General features: G+C 37.7%; 1 protein-coding gene across 3 annotated transcripts in view; it reads left to right on the forward strand.

Moving 5' to 3' along the window:
- Positions 1–26,299, forward strand: part of CDK14 (cyclin dependent kinase 14) — a 248,760-nt gene that overhangs the window by 90,972 nt on the left and 131,489 nt on the right. For all 3 annotated transcript variants that reach the window (XM_062494811.1, XM_062494819.1, XM_062494827.1), the window contains 2 exons: positions 2,815–2,909; positions 14,313–14,392. In XM_062494811.1, the coding sequence (XP_062350795.1) occupies positions 2,815–2,909; positions 14,313–14,392 (175 nt within the window). The remainder of the gene's footprint in view (positions 1–2,814; positions 2,910–14,312; positions 14,393–26,299) is intronic.

Raw genomic sequence — 26,299 nt, forward strand, 5'->3', positions numbered from 1 at the left:
TCTTAATTTATTTAACTATTTTTTATAAAATGCCACAAAGTGCTATTCTCCACCACATGCCTTCAAAAATGGTAAGCCTTTTAAGATTACAAATGCACAATGCAAGGAAAACCAACGTCCATTTTCACAAAGGGGGATGTCATAGTGGGGAACCTGGGCAGTCCAGTGTGATGGTGCTGATGGAGCAGAACTGAGCTCCACTACAAAGGTGCTGTAAGCTGGGAAGGGAAGGTGTCAGCCCTGGGGGTTTGCTGTACTCGGGGTGGCTCAGGCGTGGGGCTTGGGCTCTTTCTGGGCTCGTACCCAGCGTGAGCAGGCACTGGACAAGGGGTGGATGGCAGGTCAGCCTTGGTGCTGCAGAGCTGAGACCAGGGCACAGGGCTCTGAACTGAGCTGTCCTCCCGACCCAGCCAACACCAACTTTTAGAATTTTGGCTGTTCTTGGTGAGGATGCAGCAACTTCCAGGAGGAGAATGAGCCAAAAGTCATGACTTCCAGTCTGTGCTTCTGGCAGCTGGACAGCAGAGAAATGAGCTTGAGGTTGTAGGAATAAGTATTGTTGATGATTTACGGTGTGGTAATGGATTAAATACATCCTGTTTCCTGTCAAGATCTTAGGGCTTTACAGGTTGTTGTGACCTTTAGATTATGGTTTCCAGAGGTAGAGAATGAAAGTAAATCTCAGTGTGAAAATAAGAATGGATGTGAAACACATGTATACATGCTGTCCTTTCTCTGTCCTGCTATGAGGAAGCCAACAGTGAACTATTCAGTGTTAACTAGGGCAGCATTTCCACTCCAAACAAAGCTGCTCACTGTGTGTTCATCACAGCCTGCAATTTAGGAAATACTTTGCACTTCCTCTTCGTTATATGCAATACATTTAAACATCTAACCACTTTTTTTTTCTGAATTTTTTTAATGTTTTTGCATTAGTCCATTATTGGATAGCTAAATGAGAAGGCTACTTGAATAAGTACTTTAGTCACCTCTATTAGTGACATCTATAATAAACTGTGATTTTAAAAAATCCTCAAATTAGTTTTTAACCAGACAGAATGTCTTTTTAAGCACAGACTGGAAGCCAGGAATATTACTGCCTTATCTATAATGAAGTGTTCCAAATAATGTAGCAGGAAAAAGATCTGAGAGTTTTGTTATGACAAATTAGTAAATCTACTAATACTTAGGAATTGGCTAGTAAAGTAATAGGGTGTTCTTTGTACTGGAGATAGGTGAAAGGGCTCAATTTTGCAAACCTACGTATGTATGTCCTTATGCCATTGAATAGAAAGCTGGAATTTTGATACCAAAAAAAGGTGTATAGTTGCCAAAGTGCCAGAATTTTTGCATAAGGCAAATGAAGACTAATTGAGTAAAGAGAGCATCTGCATTTTCTGGCTAATGGTGAATTGGGTGTGGTGGACAAGTATGAGGCACCAAGTCAACTTACCTAGGATGCCCCTGCCTATTTAAATAGAAGCAATTTTTGGGGTCAGTTGATGTAAAACTTTCAACCAATAGCTTATCAAGAATTTATACACAGATGTGCTCTGTACTGTAATGTTTGATACATGAATGTACATGAATACTTTTTGCAAATCAGACATAGGATCCCCAATGTGAAGGTACCACATGTACAGCTGCACACGGCTCATCCCAGCTGAATTCAACCTTAATCATGGCAGGTTTGCTTGTCTGCTCTTTGTTGTATTTAACAAGAGTACTGTCAAATCATTTACTGTTTGTGATTTCAGTGTTAGTGCTGACCCTCCAAACTTTCTCTATGATCTTTTGGTTGGTTTAGGACAGGCAGGATGTCTGAGCACTGCAGTCTAAAAGATATGTAGGTGATGCTGAGGGCAGCTGCAGGTCAGTTTTTTGCAGTGTCCATCTGGTCCTGGAGAAAAGATAAAATTCCCTTTCCTTCCAGACAACTGGCAAGTGGGGAAATAAGGGAAAATAGGAAGCACTTTAAAAAGTCAAACATTTTCTTTGAATTTCAGAATGGAAAGTTTTAATGTCAGATGAATTTCTCTTTTTGCAGAGTTGCTTTGTTCTCTGTTAGGACTGTATAAAAGGGGGGCAAGTATCAGTCTGTCACAAAGGCCAGCTGAGCTATCTGGCCCTTTGAGCAAAAATCATTCCTTAGCTTGGTTCAGTTGTAGACTTCTCACTTAGGCTGCAAATATTAAGGATACAGGACTTGTATCAATGATGTAAAATGTACATTAAAGTATGATGTGATTATATCCACATATGAAGACTGTGATCATAATTCAGAAGATTACATCATTAAAGATGCTTTCCTGTAGCATTTTGACCACTCTCTGAACAATGATTGATTTAGTGGGACGCTGACTACTTAGAGCAATGTTCTTGGATGGGCTTTAGTCTAAAAAAAAATAAGAAAGAATAAAATTACTAAATAGCTTTATTAGTCTGATTTTGTAGGGCAGATTAAGGCTGCCGTTTAGATCTCTAAACATAGATAAAATGCTTTGGTTGTTAATGGTCTTTTTCCCTCTATGACGTGGTATATGTGAAAAATAAAACAGAACCATCTCTTTGATTGAGAACAAAATCCTTTTGATAGATCCAGTGATGTAAGTGTATGATTGATATTAGCAACTACCATCTGAGTTATTGAATAAATATTAATTTCTTTCCCCCTGTTAATTACTTCTTGTTGTTGGTTACTGAAAACAGGCGTGTCTATGAGCCTTGATGCTGATACTTGGTCTCTAAAGGTTGAATCAAAACAGTTAATGTTATGGGTGCAATGCTGAAAGGTCTTCTTTTTGTTTTGTTTAGCCTACAAGCCCTAAGTTTGGAAAAGCAGACTCATATGAAAAACTGGAAAAACTAGGGGAAGGGTCCTATGCTACAGTGTACAAAGGAAAAAGCAAGTAAGTGTTGTTTTCTTTTCTTTTAATTTTGTCTGTAAATGAAGATAAGCAGAAACTGATGTTGCTGAAAATGTACATAGATCCCTGTGAATCAAAGTGCTACTGCCTGCCACGTGCTCTAATGAAAGAGGCTGAGACCACATTGCACAGGTAGCATATTGCCTTCACACCAGAACAAGATGAGGTTCTTGTTAATCTGATGGGTTTTTGCATTTTAATCTTATACTGCTATCTTGGTATCCATACCAAATTAATTTCTAGGGGTAAAAGCAAAATCTGCTGTCAAACAGAGTTTTATGGTGGTCTGAGAGCGATGCTGAATATATGTGATAAGTTGTTCATTTTTGTTTATCATTATTAAAAAACTTTAATAAAACAACATGAAGGGAATGAATGGAATTTTGGACTACTCTAGATTTAGTTTGTTTGCAAGAGTTTATTTACAATTGTTGCAACCACTCTACCTCAAAATAATCTACTTTATACGTGTCACATATTTTTTCAGCCACTTTAATGTTATCTGTTGCAGCTTTTTTATCCCCAAATGCCCTAAGTGCTTTTATATTGCATAAAATAACTCAGTAAACACACTTAAAATATACTTCTCCAGCCAGTGCTTCCGTTCAGGGTTATCCATTGTGAAGCAGAGTTTCTTGTGCCCTTTGTCATATTTAATGACATTTTCATAATTAGATTCCCAATAATAACAAAGCAGCTCTGAAAGAGGGATTTGGTACATGTGATACCTTTATTTAAAAACTTTGGTTAGTCAGTGATACATGAGGCAACACTGCCATTCCAGCAGAGAGTACCACGATGGTCATGGCACAGAATAACTACTGAAAACCAGAAAATACTTCCTAGCATTTTCCAGGGTCATTAACTTGGTTTGGTATGGAAAATTATCTTTTTCACTGAATATTTGTAATAAATGAGGATGAGGGTTCCTTCATCTCTCAATAGCTTGCTTAGTATTGACAAGCAGAATGACAGCTAATAGGAATAAAAACATGTTCTAAATGCAGAAGAAATATTCACACTTCTGCCATGCCACTGCAGGTATTGTCTTTCACTGGCAGCTTTCTTCAAGGAAATGCTATTATCTTGTGTTGTTAATGGCTCAGTTATGCATTACCATAAGTTCCAGACATTTTACATGTGTAAGCTTTTTATTGGGGTCTATGTAATATGAGAAAGCAGTATAGATTTCAGCTTGTGACTAATTACTAAAATCCTTTAGTAAAATCACAGTGAGTATCTGATGACAGTCAGTCCATATGTCTCGGTTTCAGTAAGACTGAACTAAGGCTACAGAGTCACTGGATGTCCTGTCAGTCAGTGGAACAGGCTGAAATTTAAAAGCAAAGCAAAACCCTTCCCTGAAGCTATTGCATTAATAGTGAACATGTTATGAAATGTAGATTGGTTAGAAATTCTCATTTTAGCAGAGTTGCTGCAAATCTGAAAGAAATACTTCAATGATTTTAATGGTACTTGAATAATAAATTGAAATTACTGGGCACACTGCTTTCTCTATTGCAAACAGCTGGCTCTGAATAAGTAGTGAGAGTTCTAACAATTATGTATGACTTGGTCCTGTTGCTTTGTAACATCTTCTGCAAGGTCTTTAAAATGTTTTCTGAAAAAAAAAATACGTGTAACTAGAGTGTGGAAGAGAATTCATGTGCAGAGAGTATTTCTACTGTTATAGTAGTATTCCTTCACCTTTTTGAATTTGATTTTTTTCCCCCACTGAGAATTGAATAATTTCCATATTATCCAGTGTGGGAGTCCAGGGTGTTCCCCTGGCTTCCCTGGATACCTCGAGACCCTCCAAGCAGGGGGCTCAGAGGGCTTGGTATAGTGCCCAAGACCCCTGGGGACTGAATTTTAATCCCTGGAAAAAATTACCAACATTGCAGGAAGAATTACAAGTCACAAAAATCAAGGAGAGTATAAATTAGATTGTTAGAAGGTAGAAAAGTGAGTTTTTAGAAATGTTTATATTAGGGGGTTTAAAGCTAAGATGGAGGAATTTGGGCATGGTATGTCTTTTCTTCTTCTTCATGTCATCCATCTTCTAAGTCAGGATGGCATCACTGGATTGGTTTGGGACAAAGTTGGACAGTAATAAAGGTGTCATGTATTGGAAAGTAATTGTAAACATTAGGTACGTAATTTATAGTATAAAAGATAATCCCCAAGGGCAGGCAGAGTGTGCCTTGGATTGACGTGCTACACAGACCTCTGTTAGTTAGAGAAAGAATTTCTTAGATAGGAAAGAATAAACAACCTTGGAAACCTCAGAACACGGCTTCCTGACTCTTCTTCGGTGCTCGAGCTGAGAAGACTTGAACTCTAAACCACCTAAATGTCCTGTTGTGGGTGATCTCAAGTTCAGGAGACCCCACAGACAGTGACAATCCAGCACTATCCAGATTCAGCACCTCCAGCCCAGGCTTTTGTTTCTTGAACTAGAGAGACAGTTGAATTACTTCACATCAGGAAGAGGTAGTACTCTAAGAACGTGGGAAACACTACAGGTGTTATCTGTTATTTCAAAGGGACTTGTTTGTTGAGGTAATGTAGCCCTGTTACCTCTTCTGTCCCTGTGAGAAGGTGAGGAATCTCTGACCTATGTGGTCTCCCTGTAGAAGGAAGAGCATCACTGCTTGATGCACTCTTGGGGAATGTAGGTGAGCAGGTGTGGGGTGAATGCATAGCCAGCATTGGCTCTGGCCCATCCCTGCAGTATTTAAAAGATGTGCAAGAGTGGCACGTAGGGGTGTGTTTAGTGGTGGGCTTGTCAGTGCTGGGTTAATGGTTGGACTCAGTGATAGAGGTTTTTTCCAGCCTAAACGATTCCATGGTTCTATGGCTGAGATCTGAACCTGGCTGCTGTTTTTCTGACAGGTTAGTTCTGAAGGTCTATAGCTTTATCTTAAAATGATAGAGGAATAGATAGAGATTTTTTTTTTCTAGATTCTGATATGGGTATGTAGGGTGAGACTGCGATGTACCTCACTGTATTCCCCTGCCTACAGACTCAGTGGGAATACAAATGAGCAAAAGAGGTCTCTTTATTTTGGTATGTTCCCAGTTTGGCTGCTAAAGGATTAAGCTCTCATGGCACAATGCAGAATGCATACACATGATGGAAAAGCTGGAGCTGGTAGAACACAACAAGTGGATTTTGGTCAAAATGTTTGAAAATCCCTAATAACCAACTCTAATGCTTGCTTTCTTCATTTTGCCAAAATGTTTCTGAGATGTGTCCTTAACTGTAGTTGAAGATGGAAAATTTAAGATTGTATTGAGCTACTTTGAATGATGCTTTATACTCAGAATTATTTTGTTCATTACTTGTCACCACTGCATGTGGCAAGTAGTAGAGTTTGGGGTTTTTGATGCATTTCCTGAGATACATTTCAGCTTTTAAAATTATTTCCCCTGCTGATCATAATGATGGAATAAAACATTCTTAATATTAGCATACTATTTGGAGAGTCTAAAAGATGCATATCTGCCTGAAAAGACACAAAATCAGTCATTCCCTTCATAAAATTCAAGGTAATATGTGCAGTAACTTGCTTTTAGAACAATGCTGCTTTTTGCACCTTGAGCAGGATAAATGGTAGCGAGCCCTTGTCTTCCTATAAAATGCATTTCTTTTCTATCTTTTTGAGCATCTGTGGTTGTATTCCAGGAAATTGAAATGAAATGGGCTAATTCCTTTTACTGGATGATGGATTTCTCTTTCTGTAGTCAGATAAAAATGAATCCCTGGGGTGAAGAAGCAGCAGAGTGAAGAGGACTGTGTTATTGAGAAAAGTGAAGCAGTATTCTCTTAGGCTGGGCTTTTTTGTTTGCAGGAGAAACAGCCAAGCAGTCATTCTTTTCTGGCTGACAGTTGCATCAATAGGCAAATCTATTTGATTTCATGTGTTGCACATCAGACGTGTGTAATGAAACTCATCTTGGCATGTTCATTTTCTGCTTTCATTCAGGTTAGATTCTCATATTTTACTTAGTTGTATAAAATCACAACAGGCTGCTTACTGCATGAAATTCAGGTGACTTTGAAGGGATTTGTTTTAATGCAAAATTTGGGAGAAGTGGGCCGAGTAATTTACTGATAACACTGTAAAAAATGATGCAAGTTCCACTGACTCTGTATCTGATTAACACCTTGGACGTTTGCCATAGAGTAGGTGCAAAGCAATGGGTGGCCTTTGAATTCCTGTATCATTTCACAGTGTGGTTGAGCTGAGGAAGTGCTGCCTGCGTATTGACATGTATCTTTCTGCTGCCGTTGACCTTCTTCCCTCGTGAACTTGATTATAAATTTACCTGAACATACACCAGTGGGATCTGGCTTGATCTGTGGCACATAAATGTTGATGTGAGTTGTGAGTCTGGAGATGAAGCTGGTGACAGCACAAGGGAGCTGCTGCCAACCAGAGCCCCTTGCAAAGCAGCCTGGAGGCCTTGTGTTCCCCCACCTGGAGCTCTGAATATTGCACTTAAGGGAAAAACCTGTGCTTTTGGCAATTTGATGTGTTGGTGTGCTTTCCATCCTCTCCCACTTGCCCTTCAAGGCAAAGAATTAAAAAATATTTCTTCAGTTGAAGTGATGTGTTCTGTGCTTGCACAGCACGTGTCTGTGATTTGAGAGGCGTGCCAGTGCTATGTCCATTGTGGTCTCAATCTGCTCCTTGAATATCCATGTGATTTTTTACTGTACCTTTACGTTTTTGGGCACCTTGACTGAATTGCATGTGCTCATAGTATTGCAAAAATATGTAGAATTTTTAATAGCTCCATCAAGACATTTTTGCCTATTTTCCCTATTACAAAATTACATAAATTCAACTTACTCTTAATAAAACACTTATTCTAATGAATTCTGATCCCTATCCTTTTTAACTATTAGGATGAGAAATCAGTGGAGCACAGAGCAGAGCACAGTAGAAGCTGGTGTTGTCAACAAGAGCTCAAAGGCTGCAGAGAGAGGGCAGTCCTTCCATCCAGGCACCTCTCCCATTTCAGTTCAAAATCTGAATTTTTTATTTTCAAGGTGACTACTCCAACTTGTATCCAAAGATAAAATGTATTTTTTCAGGGAGCTTGGGGATTTGACATTTATCTCCATCAAAGGCATTACCTTTTACTAGTCACCTTAAAAAATCAATAGGGAGTTCATGGTGCAAAGTGGAGAGAAATCATGCTCAGGGAGGCACCATGATCTGTACTGGTGTTGTTTCCATGCTGTGTTATTTTTGAGGGAGCAGGGAATCTTTGACTAATCAGGGGGAGCTACCTCTGTTACTGACATGATGTATTGCAGTATGTGTTATGAATATAGCTGACCATAATATTTCATAAATATGTGTGAGGATAACTGCTCTCAGGAAAAGGGCAGTGTGTGGATTTTGATTTTTATATTTATGGTGCTGAAAAACTTCACTGAGGATGGCTGACAGGACTAACTGCTGTTCTGACTTTTGTTTTCGAAGTTGCAGAATTTCTTGTCATGAAATCTCTTTAACTCTTTTATTGTCTTTTATGTTCAGTTTATTGTGCCGTACGCTTGCGATGGTCACGATGCCATTTTTAGCCATTCCCCAAGCTTTACTCTGTGCCCATGTGAGGTGTTGTGTTCATGTACAACAGTCCAGTTCCCAGGAAAGTTTTTCTTCATTTTATGGCCAATTTATTTAGACTGATATTTCAAAATTACTCTGATTCATGTTGCCTTAATGACCTAAACTTTCTTAACCTTTTCTTTATTTCTTGAAAATTTTGTGGAATTGGTGTTCTACAAATGAAATCCGCTTTTCATCTGAGGATAACAGATGGCTGGAAAAGGAATGCATATTCATGTGTTAGAAAAATGCACTTTATGGTTACCAACTGGGCTTTCTTTTCTTCCCTCCTCATTTTTTAACTTACTTCCTTAACTGATTTTTGTTGGCAAGTTATGACATAGGGTTATAAAATGTGTATATACGTACTTTTTAAAAAAACCTCTAGCATTGTAAATCTTTAATAAAATTAATAACTTAAAGTTGAATTAGATAGAAAACTAATAACAACTAGATGTTCAACTAAAATGCCAAATGGTGGGAAAAAATTATTGAAGTAGAGTAAGTACTAAAATAAGCTACTAGGATTCTAACTAGAAGATGAATCACTGACTATATTGATCACTTACTGAGTGAATTTCTCAGCATTTAAAGGAAAGATTGGGAATTTTTTTCTCCATAGCTGAATATATAAAAAGAACATCACACCATATGTGCTGTACTTCAACCTGCAAAGCAGTTTAAGGACATGACTTAATATTATTATATTACATAGCAGGGGACAAAACTGAATAAAGTAAGTCTATTATATTACTTACCCAGGACTGCCCTGGAAAAATTGGTAGAAACAGTAGGATAGAATATAGTTATATCGCATACATGTGGTAGAGTTACTGAATAGTACATTATTGGTCATATTTGCATATTGGAATGGTAGGGAGACTACTGAAGTAATTTGCCAGCTGCCATTGTGCACCAAAGCCTTTTCCAGTTAGCTGATCAGTGGCATCTGTCAGAAGATCCCCCGTGACTGTCAGTGTGCACAGCTGTCAGAGGCCACCCTACTTACAAGGGACATCTCTGTGTTTGTCTTCAACTCCTCTTTATGAGCATCAGTGGGGCATGGAGAGCTGTGAGGTGCGTGGAGGAGGATGGTGCTCAGCTTTGCTTCCCCTGCTGCCCATCCCAGGTGACTCCTTCCAGCAGGCAGGGGTGCAGCACAGCCCCTGTGCTCAGATGGGCTGCTGAGCAGTCTGAACTGATGTGAGCTCTGGGGTGGGGATGAGGAACCTGGAGGTAAACTCTCACCTGCCCCTGTTCAAGTGAGGGCTGCCACACTGTACGAGACTGCCTTGACTCCTGAGTTCCAGTGACAGCACTAATTAATAATTTAAATCCTTCATCGCTCATGAAACTCTTTGATGTTCTGTTTTTTCAGCCCTAACAAATGTCAGCATTATGAAGTATTTTTAATCCACTGGCTTTTATGTCTAGGATGAGGTTAAAAGATGGTGGGATTCAAAAAGAGGAATTCAGGGCCTGTGTTAGTCCCTTGAGAATTTGCATGATAGGGCTTTAGCAGGACTGGGAGTAGATTTTGTAAACTAGAAATGTAAGTCCTTTTTAGTAAGAAAAATAGAATATAAACCACGTTTACACTGAACTTGTCTTTTTATGTTAATGATTAAAAGAAGTGTTTCCCTCAATGTGGAATTAGATATTCGTTGGTAGAATAATCAGAGGTGACTAAACCTTCAGTGAATGTGCCTCTGTCAGGTTTCTTCAAAGGAAATTTCTGGCAGAGCCTGGTTTCATTAGGCTCCCATGGTCTGTTTGGAGTTTCAGGTGTCTGTTTATGACATTAATATTACTACCAAGTAGGTCTAATTAGATATTCTCAAGGTTTGATCATCAAACATTGAGATTTTCCTGTAAATGAATATTTAACAATTGAAATTTACCTTTCTTCACAGGAATTAGTTTCTTGAAATTTGTATCACAAATTAGAGCATCGTCCCAATACCATCTACTGATTTTTCTTTACAGAAATATTCCAGAGCTTAGCACTTGCTCAAATGATAAGCTCAACCTCAACTCCAGCCAGTGGTAAAACTCAATATTGAATAAACAGATTGAAGTCAGAATTGGCAGATTTTATGTTAATTGACTCTTTTAAATGCGTATATTTAGAACATTTATTTCATCTAAATATATCTGAAGAACTTGAGAAAAATGTGTTATTGTACTCTTTTGTTCTCTATGTGGCATCATCAGCATTATCCCCAGTGAAGCCAATTAAGTCATCAGTTACTTTATATTCATCAGTATTATATGTTCTTAATGATGCATTAGAACATTAAATAATTTCCAGTCTTCTTTACTTTCTCATAAATGGTCATTTTTTATAAATGTCTATATTTTGGTAGCGCTGGTATATGCTGGTTTAGAATGACACATTATATTAGCATTTTTTTGTAATATCTGTCTCATTTGTATTTTTTTATAATATGCAGACTTTTGCATTACACTGCATAAAGCAATTTGGACTAATTTTTCTTTTGTCTACATTGCATATATAATCAGAAATTTATTAGAAGAGATTAGATAATGTCAAAATGCTGAATTTCCATAAATTGGAAAACTGTCCATCAACTGTAGGTCTTTTGCCTAAAGTGGTTTTGTGTGATAATTAGAGAGGGTTTAGGACTTCTGCACTTTCTCTGAAGGTTTTTCAATGAGAAAGTGGGTTAGTTTAGGAGGGAGGATGGCTTAGAAAAGAGGAATTCTTTAGTCAATATTGTCCTTAATAGAAACTAATGAGGCAGTTGACAGGATGGGTATAAGATGATAAGTGTAATCTTTGACACAGTGAAGTGTATTGTTTTGAGAAGGTGTGAAATTGTTTGCTTTGGACAGTGAGTAATAGAGATGGTTTAATGAATCCTAGATGTTAAAAGAGTCAGCAGTGTTGCCTTTTCACTGTCTAAAAGGCTGTCTGCTTGTCAGTTCTTTTACTTGTATTTGAAAATAATGAAAATACTGAGCATGCTTTGAAAGTTGTGGAAGACAAATGTGAGTTAATATCTGGAAGGAGTTCTGCTAACCTTATCTGATCACTTCTGAAGTCTGCAAAGACAGTTATTGATAGGTTGCAGAGGTAATTTTACCCAGGTTTCCTTTTTCCAGTATTGTTTCTAAGGAAATTTCCAGATTATTTTGACATGGCATCACAAGTTTCAGGGTGTAATTTCATGACATAGATGGCCTGATCCCATGACACATTGCTTCTCAAAAGGTGGACCCAGTTCTTAGTATTTTCTAGTGTTTTTTTTTTCTTTTTCATACCTTTATAATTTTTAAAAAATATAATTTAATTATTCTTGGAAGGGCCAGTCTTCTCTTATTTAAGCTCTCTGAGTAGTCTCATTGTAAAGTCTAGCAGCAATGAGAGCAAATACAAGGCAGTGTCAGGAGTGTGTGGCAAGGATTAAGCAGGAGAAACCTACACCGTGAGGCAGCCCTTGGCTCATCTCTTCAGCATCACCTAACTGCATCTTGAGATTGCATCAGTGGGAGGATAATTAAAGGATGTGAAATATACACCCTAGCTTTTCAATTGATACTTCATAATTTCTCACATCTCCAGTTTTATATGCTCCTGTTTATAGAAAATTAAATGGAAACAAATATTTTAATGACTGGTTAGTAAATGAGAATAAGGAGGCTGTTGTGTTATGGAAATTATAGATTGATGTATTGGAGATAAATTATATTAAATAGGAGAATGAAGTCCCAGAGGAACATTACTTGAGATTAGTTTTATTACTTTGATAGTACTAAAAGTTGCCATGATGTCTGTTAAGATGTTGATAGGTACTAATGATGAAGGGGCAATGATAGCTAAAAAGCACAGCTCACTTACTGTGTTTAATTGTGAATTCTTTGAAATTGGTTCCATACTATTGCTGTTTGTGTTATATATTGCTCTTCATGAACCAATGCAATGTGGAATTTAGATTAAAAAGAACATAAGCTACACAATGCTGCATGTTTTTTGTCCTTCTCTGTCAAGACACTCCATCACCCTATTTCCTTAATACCTCTGTGATGTGCTCTTTTCATTGTATTTTGCATTGCCTTCTCTGAGCACAGCATCTGTCCTGTTCTTTATCTGCAAAATGATCTTGCTTTTCCTGCTTAAATTCCTTCTGCAGTTTTTCATCTCTTACAAAATATGCAAGTTATCCAGATATCTATGTAATATGTATGTGACAGGTAGGGTGGTGGATTGACAGAAGAATTGAAAACTACACATGATTATGAACTGCATGTTTGTCATCAGTCCTTCTGCTTTTTATATGGTTCATTCTCCTGTCTGAGCATGACACATGAAGTTACTTGAGGCAAGGTTTATCTTTTTCTGATGCCATAAGTCCAGTTTAAATTCAAATAAAAAAGTATGTAAGGTAATTATAAGGAGAAATCCGGGAGAGTTAAGATGATCATTTCCTTTCAACAGTGACTAGTGGCCTGAGACTGGAACTGGTGCCAGCCTGAATATTATGAGTAACTGGAAGGTGATGAGCAAACCATCTTTTGATAACCAGTGTTTGTTAACTTGCTCAGAGTCACTGTGCAATGTTCTGTATAGGGCTAATGAGTTCCTGGTAATTATAAAAGAGGAATAATTGGAAGAAAAAAGACAGTAGCCATCCGTCACTGAACTCACATAACTGCAAAAATTAAAAGCCTGAGGGAGAAGAGTGAATTCAGAGTTGGTGGTTATCCTTAAGATCTTGCTTTGAAAATTTAATACATCTTGTAGAGCCATCCCTCTTGTAGTAGAGAATTGCCTCCATGACTACAGGAGTGTAAAGTCTACAATGTGTCCTTGAATTTGTGGCTGTAAAGGCTAATTTTGATTTTACAAGAAATAAATCTTAATAATAACAATAATTTTTAAAAGCTGTATTATGCCTTTTTGGTCATTTATCGTCACCATTGCTTGTCACATACGGGGAGTCTGTTAGTTTCATGGTATGAGTTCGTTCTTGAAGAGGGTAATGGCTTTGTTCTGTTTTTATTTGGATAAACTGAACCAAATGGACCTTTTTGCAAGGCCTGGAATGTAATTCGTGTGTGATGAATTTTGGAATGCTAAAAGTTAAACAAGCTAAATAGATTTTACACTGAAATGACCTGCTAAGAACTTTTATCTCTTGGAGCACAGAATATTTTTAAACTTTTAAATGAAAATTACTATAATTTAAAAGCAGCCTGGGCCATGTCAGAAAGAATATGCCTCAGGAGCAATCCTGCCCAGGCAGGAAATGGCCAGAATGACCTAAAAATTATTTCATTATGCAAACTTTGTAGCTTTTTGAAGACTATAATCTTGCAGAGGGAAGGAGGTAATCAATGTAAATCTGGATATACTGCAGGTGAAGTGATTGATGAAAATCATATGCCTTTTTCTTTGAACAGTTTGATCAAATAATGAACAGATATTTTATAATGAAATTTTAAAATGTGTTGCTTCTTAACAAAGCTTCAGTAACGAAGCTGTGGTAGAAAGGAAACAGACTGACTCAGAAAACTGAGATAATTTCTTGGACTGCATCTGAGTGTGAAAATACAAAGTTGACATTATGGAAGCTATGAAGTGTTTCTTACAGTGTTATAAATGAGTCACTGGCATTGACAGGAAGAAACTGAGTAAGTACATGATAGGAAACATCTTCCATTATGAGAAATACTGTTTCTGCTATAATTTTGGTTTTTCTAAATTTCTCCTTCTCCTCCCCTCTTTCCCTTTCAGGGTAAATGGAAAGCTGGTGGCATTGAAGGTGATTAGATTACAAGAAGAGGAAGGAACCCCATTTACTGCTATCAGGGAAGGTATGCACTCACGTTTAGTGGTTATATATGTGTGAGATTTTCTGAAATTATATTGTGCCTTTTATTTCTGTGCTGTGCTATAGTGAATAGCTTGAGAATTCAAATTACATGGTTACATTCTCAGTAGGAAGAAACTTTGGTTCTTCAAAAACAAAGCCTCTGGTGTGGGAGTTCTTGTTAAAGAGAGAGAATGCAGCTCCGCCTGTGCTTTGGCTGGTTTAGATTTACTATACAAACGAGTACTAAAGAACATGTTTAGGGTGGGTGTGAGAAGTCACTCTGGAAGATCAGGGAACTGTGTAAGATGTGCTTCTTGCCCGCAGGCAGCACCTAGGATGAAGGTAGATGTGATTTTTCATATACATGCAGCATGAAGCAAGGACAAGCGTTTCTTGATAAAGGCAATCAAAAGATCGGGGAGCAAACCTGCAGGCGCTTTTGAAGCTGTGTGTAGTTTCCACCTAGCTTGTGTTTGTTTTTCTTTCCCCATGGACTCGAGGTTGTGTGGACTGGGAGTGATTTTTATCTATTCTGCTTGGAGATGCCTGTTAAGCTTTCTGCTCCACTCCTTTATCCTTCCTTGTTAGCCTCTCCTGGTCTCTAGTGACAGCTGCTTTGTCTGGGTCTGTCTGTATCGAGCTCCTTTGCAGAAATTGCTGGATGTGCCTTCTTTGTGTGGTACTTCTCTCTGGGAAAGTACTAAAAATGATCCTTGGTAGAGAAATAATAAACAATTCATCGTTACACCACTGATTCAGACTCAGCTGAAATTGGTAATGAGCTAAAGAGATGAAACTCTTACGACTTTGAGTGACTTCTTAAAATTGTACTATCGGCATAATTCCCAGGGTGAGATGAGCCAGGGAGGTACTAGAACATCAGACCTCACAGGGTCCACAGTTGGCTCTCCACATGAGATGTGTGGCTTCATGATCATGACAGCCCCAGACACAGCAGCTGTAGCTCCCTTGTGCCTTGCTCCTGCAGCCATCTGTCTGCTGTATGTCTGTCTGTACAATGAGCCCATTCTGGAGTGGGCTGAGTAAAAAAAAACCACCATGTTTCATGTGACTGCCACCCTGAAGTTAGAAATCTCTAAATTACTGTGGATTTCCATCCCAAGATGGTGAATTTTAAAGGTGGCTCTTTCACAAAGTAGGGAAAATCGTGGGTGGCCAATTAATGAAGGAATTTCCATAGTTCTGTACTGCTTCATCTGAGTAACAATTATTGAATGATCTGACACATTTATTCATAACAATATCTATTGTATCTGTGAGCTGTCAGTCCCTGCTGCTGTGCTGTGATGACAAGGTGTGCAGAGGGTTACGGGTGCAACTTCCAATATCTGTGATGCTGAGTTCAAGTTATAGCAGTTTGTGTTTCAAATATGTTTATTGTTCTTCAGGTTTATAGTTTATATGGTACTGACTTAATGAGAGTATAGTAAATACGGCTTGCTTGTGACTTTTAAGTGTCACTAAAAAGGTTTTTAATGTGAGCTTGGTCTAGATGAAAGTTTATAGCACTATAACTGTCAAATGCAATATAATCCCTTTACCTTCATAAATAGTGTGTTGTGTGAGCTCAGTATACAGAAGTACTTGTTAGGAACAAGAACAGAGATTTTTCCCACCTGACATATTAAAAAAAATATTTAAGGCACACTTGCATGAAAATACTTCTCACACTGTCACTGGAAAGTTTTCTTTTTGGCTGTGAATACAATACTGTGGTTGAAGCCAGTTAAAACTGGTGCTTTAATATTATTTAATTTTATGTTTAATATTTAGTAGAACAATGATCTTGTCTAGAAAAGTGCTTGAAGCTAATAATTCATACCAATTTAACTGTGTGGTGTCTCACTGATTATGATAGGACTGAGTGCATCCATTATATTTTTAAGTCTTTATTTAAGCTGAGACTAGATCCAAAGAGTATTAGTATAATAAAAATGTTTTTTCTTGACTCTTGTAGACTCTTGGTTAGGTGGGGGGTCAAACTTGGGTGATAGGTTGTTTATGAGGGTTTTTTTTTTTGGTAAATGTAATCTTGTCTCCTTGATAATGTAATTTCATTCAGAAGGTATCAGTATAAGTACAATGTTATATGTTTCATGTCATGCAGAAGTCACAGGTACCTGATATGTAAGATGGAAAGGGGAAAAAAAATCTGTATTTATTTAGGCTTTGACTTTTCTCTTTTGGTTTTGATTTTGTCAGAAACAAATATTAGTACCAGAAAAGTAAGGAAAGCTGTATTACGAATGAAATTTTTAGAAGATGACCTCACTGATGTTGTGCCAGGCCTGTAGTATCTGACAGTAACACTGCAGCCACTACAGCCATGGGCTTCACTAGCAGGACCTTAAGAAGCTGTTCCATTACTCTTGGCAGCATCTAATCCAAACTGGACATGCTGGGTTCTGTAATGCATGGATTCTGTCAGCTACAAGGGTGGGGAATAAAAAAAATAGGAAAAAAGAAATGCTTCTATGAGCTCTTGAAGTTATCTGTTAAGTTTGATATGGAAAAACAATAAGAATGGGACACTGTGTTAAGCAGTTTTCTCGTGATCTTTGATGACTAAGTAAGGGCCCCAGTGCTATAATTTAGGCTGGGACAATTAGAACAAGGACAAATACCACTGAAGATGATATCAACTTCTAATTTCAGTTATCTGAGGAATAGTGTTCTCCTAATGGAAAAATCCATACATGATGGTATGAGCCAGAGGTCTGTTGGAAGGCATTTATTTCCAAACTCTTTCATAATGGAGAAACCAGGCAGGCTTCATCTTGACTTGTTCCTTATTTCCTAATTTTCCACCAATGCAAGGCAAATTCAGGCAGAAGTCTAGTTAGTTGTAAATTAAAACTACTGTTAGAAAATCGTTTAACATTTCTCATGGCTCCTTGAGTAAAGCAGTGAGTGAAAATAGCATTTCTGCTCGGTGCTCCTGTGGGGGATGTTGTGTGATGTTAATTTGGGGGATGTTACAGGCTGAAATCCTAAGCAGTGGTCATTCTGAGGGAATGTAGCTGTCTGTGTACAGGGAAGCATATTGTTACTGTTGTGACAGCAGCAGAATGAAGCTCAAAGTAAAACAAAGCTACAAAGGAAAAAGACTGAGCGAAGTGGGAAAATGGAGGAGATAAATATGGAATGTGTGGCTGTAGAGACAAGCACTAACTTAGTTGAAACAAAAAAGTGGAAGGAAAAGTGAAAAAAACCAAAAACCTCCAACCAAACAAAAAACCCAGTAAAGCTGCATAAGGAAAATCACAGTTAATTTTAAGGTCTGGGGGAGTTTTAGCTGAAGCTTCAATTAAAGCTTTTAAAGTAAGTTTGCTTTTACAGCAGACAGGGGTATGTGTCTTCTACCATCAAAGTTACATAGGCTTAAATGAGAATAGGTGAACGTGGCTTATTTATTGGTGCTGTTCAGGTCTCTATTGAATTTCTAGAACAAAATTTAGAGGTAGCCTGTGCTAAATGTTCTTTTGACTTGGTCTGAGTCAGATCTACCAGCTTATTGCATGCAGTTTATAGGATGTTTCCCTCTGAATTTAATTCACTTAGTCTGAGATAATCTAATTTACTTTTGAAGAGCCCAAGGGGGAAAAAAAAAGAGAAGGAAAAAAAGGAGAAAAAAAGCACAAGTGGTTTGGTATATATACTTGAGTGGGATAAATCTGTGAGATTTTCTGATAACATACATGTGGGTGATTCAGGCCACCATATTACTGTTGTGGGCTAAATGTGTCTGCAGCTGTGATATCTGAGACACTATGGAGCCTGAAAGTAATTTACATCCTATTTTCCTTTCTCACTTAAAATACATTCGGTAGTATACTGATTAGCAAATTATTTGTTTTCTGTGTTAGTGCAGTTGTGGTTTATTCTTTTACTGTAATGCTCATTATCATTTGTTCAGAGATGGTTCAGCATCAGACTTGAAGTATTGTTAAACCCATGGCAGCCAGGAGGAAAAGTTCGCTGACCTTAACTTTTATCTCAGATATTTCATTCCCTTAATTTCCTGCAATATCATATGTTCATCTGGACTAAATGCTGAACGGTGTGGTAGATTCTAATTCTGGGAACAGCTTTATTTACAATTCTGTAGTTATCTTTTTTTTTTTTTCATTCTGAGTAATAATATTGCTTATACCCATCATGACAAAGATTTTGCTTTTTGGATACGTATATAGACAAACATCCCTCGGCTTTATCAGCACCTTGCTTCTGAGGTTTACTTGCTTACTGTGTTCTTTTCTTGGGTAACAAAATTTTTTATTTTCCATTCCAGTCATGAAAACCTTTTTTTTTGCATTTGTTTTTCATTTTCCACCCTTGGAAATATTGCTATTTACTGTAGCAATAAAACTCTATTCCAGTGTTTTGATATATCATAATGTTTCATTTCCCATAGGTCTAGATGGTGTTTCAAAGCATCATTCATTCTTAGAGATATTTTTGTACTTCGTCATTTTGTCTTTCTTTTTATTAGTTACTGCATTTACTTGCTGTAATTTATATGTATTTGTACTAATTTGTGTGTCACACTGAAACATGCTCATGTGACAGTCTATCTTTGATCTGGCAGTTTCTCATATAATACTTTTCCATATACTTCATTATCAAAGGCTGTGATCTTAATGCCACGTATGGATAGCAGCATGCAGAAATACCACTTAAGTGCTTTGGAAGCATCTGCTATCTTGCATTATAAAATTGTAAAGAATACAGGAATTGCTTAATGATTTTTTTTTTATATTTTTTAAAGAGCAGTTTATCATTCATACTGAGTAAGTTTGTTTTGTGAGTTGGGGGAGGAAACTTAGTGCATCTGAATGCCAGTATAAAGCATGGAAAAGAGATGCTTAACTCTTGGCCACAGAACATCTTGAGAAGTCTTCAAAGTTTCAGGCCTCTTCCATCCTTATCTCTCTGTGTGGTGGGAGTGAGTCAAGAGGAGCCTGCTGAGATGATTAGAGGGATAGGGCAGTTTTCCTATGAGGAAAGGCTGAGAAAATTGGGTTTATTCAGTCTGGAAAAGAGAAGGCTTAGGAGCTACCTAATTGCAGCCCTCCAGTAACTGAAGGAGCCTACAAGACAGAGAGGGGCTTTTAACAAGAGCATGTAGTGACAGGACACGGGGAAATGGCTTTAAACTGACAGAGAGTAGATGTTGACAAGGATATTTCTTTACTCTGAAGGTTGTGAGGTACTGGAACAGGTTGCCCAGAGAAATTGTGGCTCTCCCATCCCTGGAAATGTTCAGGTTGAATGAGGCTCTGAGCAACCTGGTCTAGTGGAAGGTGTCCCTGCCTACGGCGGGGGGGTTGGAACTTGGTGGATGATCTTTAAGGACTCTTCCAACCCAGGCCATTCTATAACCATAGAAGAGAAACAAGATATGAAAACCTGAAACAGTCTTTAAGAAGGAATTGAGAGTTCAAATACATTCCTCAGGATTTATATTACATATAAAATACAGGTTATATATTATATTTCACATATTATAAAATATAAACTTCGTAATATAACATGTCTAATATATATTACATATTACATATTATTCATACATTATATATTGATTATATAATACATATTATATATTAATTATTCCCTCTTTGAGTCTGGGAGGTTTTCTGAGGCCTGTCTTTCTGAAATTGTCAGGCTGGAGGGGATACATCTTCACAAAACTTTTATCTGTGGAAAATCAAAGTGTAATAACTGCTTAGAAAAGAGTACAGGGAAGATCAGGAGTTTGCCAAGAGAAAGCACTTACCTGAGTGAATGTGTAGTTTATTTCCTGGCATCCCTAATTGGTACACAGTGGAAAACACTGATTTGTGTTAAAAAGTGATGCAAAGCAGCTGAGCTTTTGTATTACCCTGCAGAAATAGCAGATTCTATATCCATACCATCTAAGGAAGAGCTCCAGAAGATTGTATTTTGACTCCGTAGGTATAATTCTTGTGACCTCATCCTGAATTACGACCTGAGTTATTGCAGGCACTCCCCAGCTCAGTGATATGTAGCCTAATGGTCTTTGCAACACTGAGGTCAACAAATGACCTCATGGCACTGTGGGGATGACTCAGGGTGATCAGCCTCCAATTCACTGCATTAGAGTAGGTCTGGAATGTTGTATGCCACAAGTCAAGGCCACAGTGAAACAATATCTCCCTGTATTTTGTTAAGAGTTATTGGTTGATCTACTGGTAGAAGGTAAACATGAAAATTGCAGTGAAAATCCTGTCTTTGTCATCTAGTAAAGAATATATATATTTTTTTGAAACTGGAAGGTAAATCATCCACTTACGTAAAGTGAACCTATTCCTTTTATTCAGGGTTGGTTTGGGTGTTTTTTGGTTGTGTGTTTGTTTGGTTTTGTTTGTTTGTTTTAATAAGGAAACTTAACAACTGCTTCCTTTTTAGTGATAGGAGTTTGGAGGACTTTCAGATTTCCTTCACAAAGTCCAGTCAAGAAATCTCAATTTCCACAATTGAAATGCCTAAAAGCTTCACATGTATCTGGCACAACAAAGCCTCGGGGAACTTCAAGAGATTATGTTTAAGGTTATGGAGATGTAGCTATTCTGAGTGTGTGTGTCACAGGAGTTACTATAGGGGCTTTGTGTCTATGCTTTAGAGTCTGAGGATAAGATCACTCTCCCTAAAAGCCACATTGCTTTGGAGCATTTAAGTAAAAAAAGGAAAGGACAGTAGCTTGGCTGTAGCTTGGGGAACTATTTCATTGCCTACAGAGTTGGCAGAGCTGGTGCTTGCTGGTACTGCAGGCTAAATAGTGACGGCTCAATTAACTGAGAAGTCTCTGCAAAGCCAGTTGAGCTTGGAGTCCTAACAACTTTGTTTTTCAGTGTTGTTAAAAATAAAACACGCAAGCCAAGAACCTCTGGGACAGTGTGTCATTGGATATTTAAGGTCAAGAATACTCAAAAGTAAAGAAACTCCAGCAATTTTTATTTCTCTGTCTGGTCTCTTTCTCTTATGGTCACTCTGCAGCCTTACCCAAATTGTGGGTTTCCTTGAGTTAAAAGAGTTCCCAAATTAAGACAGGCTGGGCTTCAAAAACTACAGTACATTTGGAAAAGGATGTTCCTGGGACCTTTTTCTTGAAATGAAGTCAACTTTTAAAATTTCCAAGACTTTTGGAAGTTACTTAATAAATACCCTTCCATGTTGCAGAGAAGTGTATAGCATTTCTTCTTGAACATTAATAATAGAAAAATGGCTTTTAATTTCTGGAGGTTTTGCTGGTTTTTTTTTTTGTTTTGTTTTGTTTTTTTTTTTTTTGGTTGGTTTTTTTTGATAGCTCAGATTTTCAGCTGTTTAATTTGTGCTTTCTCCTGCATGTGCAGTTGTGTACATCTAAGAAAAGTGTGTTAGAGCTTTGGCAATGTGATACGGAGCTTGGAAGCAGACAGAGCTTTTCCTCCTGCTGTTCTCTCCTACCCTGACTGGCTGCTAATTTTTTTTTTTTACTGACAGTACTCATTTGTTTTTCCCTGAAAGCAGTTGGACTGGCTGGCTGAAGCAGGTGAACTAAATTCCTTGTCATTTAAGATTAATATGGGAGACCTGATAGATATTGAGTCTCATATACAGTGCTTTTAGTGCTTTTTAGTGTGCCCAAATTGCACTGTGATACTTACTTCTTTTTGGTGGTACGAATGAAAGCTGCTGTACGGGGTGGTCGGAAATGGTAGAGATTAAAAAAGTCTGTCCTTTTTGGTTTTTTGTACTTGGCTATTCTCAGACTGAGCATAGTCTTTCCTTTTTATTCTTTTTTTTCTTTTCTTTTTAATTTTAATTTTTTACCATCTAACAAATTAGCAGTTTTCTCAATAAGGAAATCTTCAGGAGAATTGGGATTACATAAATACAGCATAAATTATGGTGTTTCCCTTTGAGAATCATATTATACATTTTAAAATCTATAATGAGCTTCCATCATCTAGGAAAAGTGTCATGTTTTTCTGAGAAGTACAAATGCAAATTCTAAATTATCTGGTTTCATAGAACTAGATTTGTTCCACAGAATATTCCATCCCCTCTGTTTTCCTCCCATTCCCCCTCCAACATTTTATGTGTGGCCTGCTGAGGCAGAGCAGAACTGTATCAATTGAATCTTTATTCAGGACTTTTGATGTTCAGGCTGTGACCTTCTTCTGGCTTTTGTTCTTGAGCACAGTTCAAGCAAGAAAAGAATGGGGTGACACGTTAAAGATTATTTTTTTAATGTGATCATTTTGCCATCACAAATTTTTTCCTCATCATTGTTATGTTATCTTAATGGCAGACCTTTCAGACTCTGCCCTGCTTCCTCTGAAGAAGTTGTCCGTGCATCCTAACTGCTCACATGGAAAGTGTTGGATAAGGGATCTTGTGCTACTTCCAGCACTTGAAGGTTGCAAATCCATTAGTTCACAAGTGCTATTGAACCCTTCCCAGTAAAGCATTTGCTTTATTTCCTCTGACCAGAGTTTCAGGGCTCTATGATTTGGCTTTTTGCCCATGGGGCTCTCTGCTTAGAGCAGATTTCTTCTGCTCAAAAACTCTTTCTTCTCTTCCCTGTTTAATGCAGGAGTTGGAACTGATCTGATCTGCTGCTCTTGTTGTCCCTGATAGTATGAAAAAGAAGGCTAGAAAACACATGATAATCACAGAATTTGGATACAAGAAAGCTGGCAATCCTTTCTTCAGAAATAATGATAATATGCATCTATGAGTCATATGAACCCTTATGCAGTCCTCCTGGATTTCTTGTTTGAGTGGAAGTTGTTGAGAGTGTCTTTTATGCTGTATGCAAATTTAATGTCCTCTTACAGCACATTCTGCCACCATAAATAGTGGAACTAAGTTAATCCTCCAAGTAGAATTAGTTTTTACCTTGTGACCATATCCCAGTTGGAGCAGACTGAATTGCTAGTACAGAAACTGGCTTCTTAATATGAGTAGAGATGCTAGCAAGTGATGGCATGTCTCAGCTGGAACTGCTTGGAGACCCTCAGGCACGCATCCAAGTGCCAGTATCTTCCAATGCCACCTGGTGAAATAAAAATTTGGTATCTCTGATGTTAAGGGCAAAGAAATGTCTCCTGAACCTAGATAGTTCTTCTAAATGTTTGTTATTTGTTATAACTCCCTTTTGCAAAAGGGATTATCTAGACAACAATATCATTTAGCCTAATGATGAAAGTGGTGACTTCAAATCTGTGCAAAGACATTTGTCTTTGTCAAGATCTCTGTGTGTGTTTTTCCACTGCTGTGTCCTGAATTTCAAAAATACCAAAGCAAGGTGGCAACTCAGTGTTTGAACCAGTTCAGTCAGCTTCACTTTTATTCATGGTCTTTTTAACACATGAAACTAGACTGTTGTATCTCAGCAGAATCGGTTTCAACTTTGGGTAAAGTACAAAATAAGGATTTCAGAAGGTTGTCTGGTTTCCTTGTGTCACGGCTCTCCCCCTTGAAGGAGATGCACCACTACATATATGGAAAGAAGCATGTGGGTGCATATGTCTATTGTGCATTCATGTGTCTCCTTATGTTTTTAAGAATTAGAAAAACAATTAACCCTGTCCCTCAAAGAGCAAAGTCCTTTGTGAAGGGTCACATACTGTCTTTGATCAACCCAGAGAATGTCTAATGTGAGTTGGACATGTACCCAGCTCTAGATAAAGTAAAAATGCTTCCTGTGAAAGTTGTGCATCAAAAGTCACGTCTGAGATGTTACCATCTTCTTGCTGCTGGATTCAGTCATCATTCATAAACATCATCAGAACAGCTTTGTGTGTTTCTGACACAGAAAGTTCATGAATGAATTATCCTCATTCTCCTGATGTGTATAAATAATTTAAAAATTGTCTTGGTTCTTCAGACACAAATGTGACAATGAAGACGTGCATGTTCTTCTGCTGGATCCACAGCAATGCCTTTGTTTTCAATGCTTTTGTCCACAGCACAATAAGTACTTTTTCTTCCTTTGAGAAAAATCCAGTAGTTTATTTCAAATTTGTAACTTACTTATAAAATTAAGCACATTTAGTCCCTTTACAGTTACAAGACTCTATTTTGTTTTAATATCTAAAAAATCGCTCCTATATCAAAAGGAATATTGCACTTATTTTCAATTGATGAGGCTGTGACATAATTAGAGACTTGCTAGTTGAGAAGATAGGTAGCCTGAGAGGACAGGACTACTGCAGTATATTTGTTTTGCTGTTTTTTTATTCCCATGTTTTGTGGTACTTATTTAATTTTTCCTTACTATGTCGCGTATATAGGGAATTAAAAAAACACAGTATGGTAAAATGCTATGTATAGTTCACAGTAATTTGCTAAAAATTTTAAGCACAAATTGTTTCTAAACTTTGAAATAGGTGAGAAATATTTTCAGCAGCCTACATCTTCGTACTGGCATGAAATATGGCAGCAACTACTGTAGTCATTAAGAAGCACTAATACCTTTCTCATAGGAAGGAAAAGGTCAGTTATAATCCAAACAGTGAAAATAGTGGCAGCAAATGAATCTTATTTTAAAGTTGCATATGTGAGACAAAATATATTCCTTTTTTTCTGTTTCTTCACAGGCTCCTTTTTTTCTTTGGTCTACCTGCTGTCAGATGCTGTAGGCACATGGGTGAGACCATTCCTTTGGGAGACAGCACTGCTCTTTTTTCTCTTTTGTGTTTTCCTTAAGACAGTGTTGCAAACATTTCAGTTCAATTTTTCAGTTTTTGCTGGGAGAGTGGGACATTATCTTTCATGAATTATAAAAAACTGGAATACAGTCTTCATAATGGGGTCTCTTCTTCCAGCATGGGTGGCATTACTGCTTTCAGGTTTCATAATCAATATGAAGAGTGTAGCATTCCAATATTAGAACTTGACCTTTGCTGTCTTCTTCAAAGCAATGAAAATGAATATCCACATTATTTTACTTCAGAATGTTCCAAGTAAGCAATATTAAAAAAGGAGCTAATAATGTGCCTCATTTTTCTGCTGAGATGAAGGGGAACTGGATGGTTCAGAGACTGGTAATAGGATATGTGACCTTCCACCTCTGACCCATTTACAAAAATATAAGCCATGACAGTGGAGTCTAAAAATCATCACAATGGGATATTCAGCTGTAGAATCTGGAACTGTGTATTTCTGAATTTTTGAGGTCTGAGCCACTTGTCACAAACTTCCATTGCTTCTCAGCGGGCAGCAGATTTAGCTGGAGCCAATTGAAAAGTGAACTTAAAACAAAATGAATGGAGGAAACCTTGTAAATAAGGATATTTTGGGTGTGTTAAATTCTGTGATTTGTATCTATTCTGATGTAGCTTGTTGTGTGTGTTTTGTGGTGCCTGTTTCAGAGTTCCCTTAATCAGTGCAGAAGAGGTATAGACCAGTTTTCTTTGACTTTTGCTTCAGGGAGTTAGGAAGGGGTTAATGCAAATAAGGATTCTGTCCCCTGGATTTTGCCTTGAAGAGATGCATAAAGTGGCACCATCAATGACAATGACAGGTAGTTTATGTTATTTAACTTTTTGCCTTGGAACTCATGTGGAAGCTTTCTAACACCCTTGTTTTTTTGTCTATAGGCAACTGAAGCTGCAGGTTATTTCTTTGAAGCCTGTCTTAGTTGTACAGCTCAGGTAATTAGATTCAAAGGTTTTACTTAGCCTTAATTATCATCTGGTTTTCCTTGAGCAGAAGCAATCAAGAAGGTCAAGAAGGTGGTTGGAATGTACCATCAAAGTAGCTTTGCACACAGGCTGATGGCAGTGCCATTGTGGCTGGCTTCCATCTGGAAACATTCTCCCTTCCCTTGTATCTCCTAGAACTTGAGAGGACAAAGTACTGCAGTAGGTTAAATGCA

This window comes from Cinclus cinclus, chromosome 1 (genome assembly GCF_963662255.1).
Source record: "Cinclus cinclus chromosome 1, bCinCin1.1, whole genome shotgun sequence".
Lineage (NCBI taxonomy): Eukaryota > Metazoa > Chordata > Aves > Passeriformes > Cinclidae > Cinclus > Cinclus cinclus.